The 1032-nt window shown below is 30.5% G+C and overlaps 1 protein-coding gene across 2 annotated transcripts in view; it reads right to left on the bottom strand.

The window, feature by feature from the left end:
• The window catches only part of LOC107618742 (protein ECERIFERUM 1), a 39965-nt gene that overhangs the window by 9789 nt on the left and 29144 nt on the right, over window positions 1-1032 (bottom strand). Inside the window, exons 1-2 of one of the 2 annotated variants that reach the window (XM_016320884.2) lie at window positions 689-867; window positions 69-292 (exon numbers count right to left, since the gene is read on the bottom strand). The exons of the other annotated variant lie outside the window; for it this stretch is intronic. Of the exons in view, the coding sequence (XP_016176370.1) occupies window positions 69-292; window positions 689-748 (284 nt within the window). The 5' untranslated portion in view covers window positions 749-867. Of the gene's footprint in view, window positions 1-68; window positions 293-688; window positions 868-1032 lie in introns of those variants that run through there. 2 annotated transcript variants of the gene reach the window in all.

Consider the following 1032-nt stretch of genomic DNA (forward strand, 5'->3'; position numbering starts at 1 on the left):
TAATTATCATAACATAATCATATTAGAATCATTGTTATGTATTATATATAAATAGTACTTGCACTAACCAATTGCTTTCTCGATCAACTTGTTCAAACTCAATTCCTTTGTCAAGGATTCTGCTTTTGCCTTTGGAGGTTCTGTGGCGAGAAAGAGTGATCCAAGCTTGATCATGGAGCATTCTCAACATCATATATGGAAATATTAGAAAGTATCCAATGTCTCTTTCATTTTGATCCTTCGTTATGAAAGAGTAGGTGCTGTGTGCTATCCATGGTGTCAAAATCACCCACTTTCATCCATTCATACACATCATCACAAAACAAACAAACAAAAATTATGCTTTTTTTTAATAAAAATTAATAAAAAATATTGTAATGCATGATCTTTACATGATAATAGTAAAATACAATATGAAGATGATATTATAAATCGTTAACTGAATATATTTGACTGAACTGTTTAATTTATTAATATAAAGATGTCTTTATAAGAATATTTCGACCACACCATAAAATTTGTATGTTAAGATTTCTCACGAAAAAAATTCAAAGATGAAAAAGAATTCAAATACTTATTATGGGGTTTATATATGATTTGTGAGGCTTAAATAATACTATGATATGATAAACATAAGAGAGGTATAATTTAGATTACTAGACAGAATTGTAATAATAAGTGATGAAACCTTAAAACTTCCAAGAGGCTTCCATGGCCAATCAGTGAGAAAGCCAGGTTTGGAGGCCATATCTTTGTTGATGCAAATGCTTGAGCTGTGTATGTGTGATGTGAAGCTTTGTTCATAAGATCTTGGAATCACTCGGGTATATTGGTAGCTCTATTTATAGCGGCCGAAAAAATATAAACATAAATTTATGAGAGTTAAAGATATTTTCAATATTCAAAACCTCCCTGTGGCCCATGCATGGCGTCCTTGTTCGCATTCTTAAATATGGAAGAAAAGCAAAGAATTTAAATATGTGGTGAAACAATAATGCATGAGATGGGAGATGATAAAAATCAGTTCAAATA

Source organism: Arachis ipaensis, chromosome B09 (assembly GCF_000816755.2).
Source record: "Arachis ipaensis cultivar K30076 chromosome B09, Araip1.1, whole genome shotgun sequence".
In the NCBI taxonomy this organism is placed as follows: domain Eukaryota; kingdom Viridiplantae; phylum Streptophyta; class Magnoliopsida; order Fabales; family Fabaceae; genus Arachis; species Arachis ipaensis.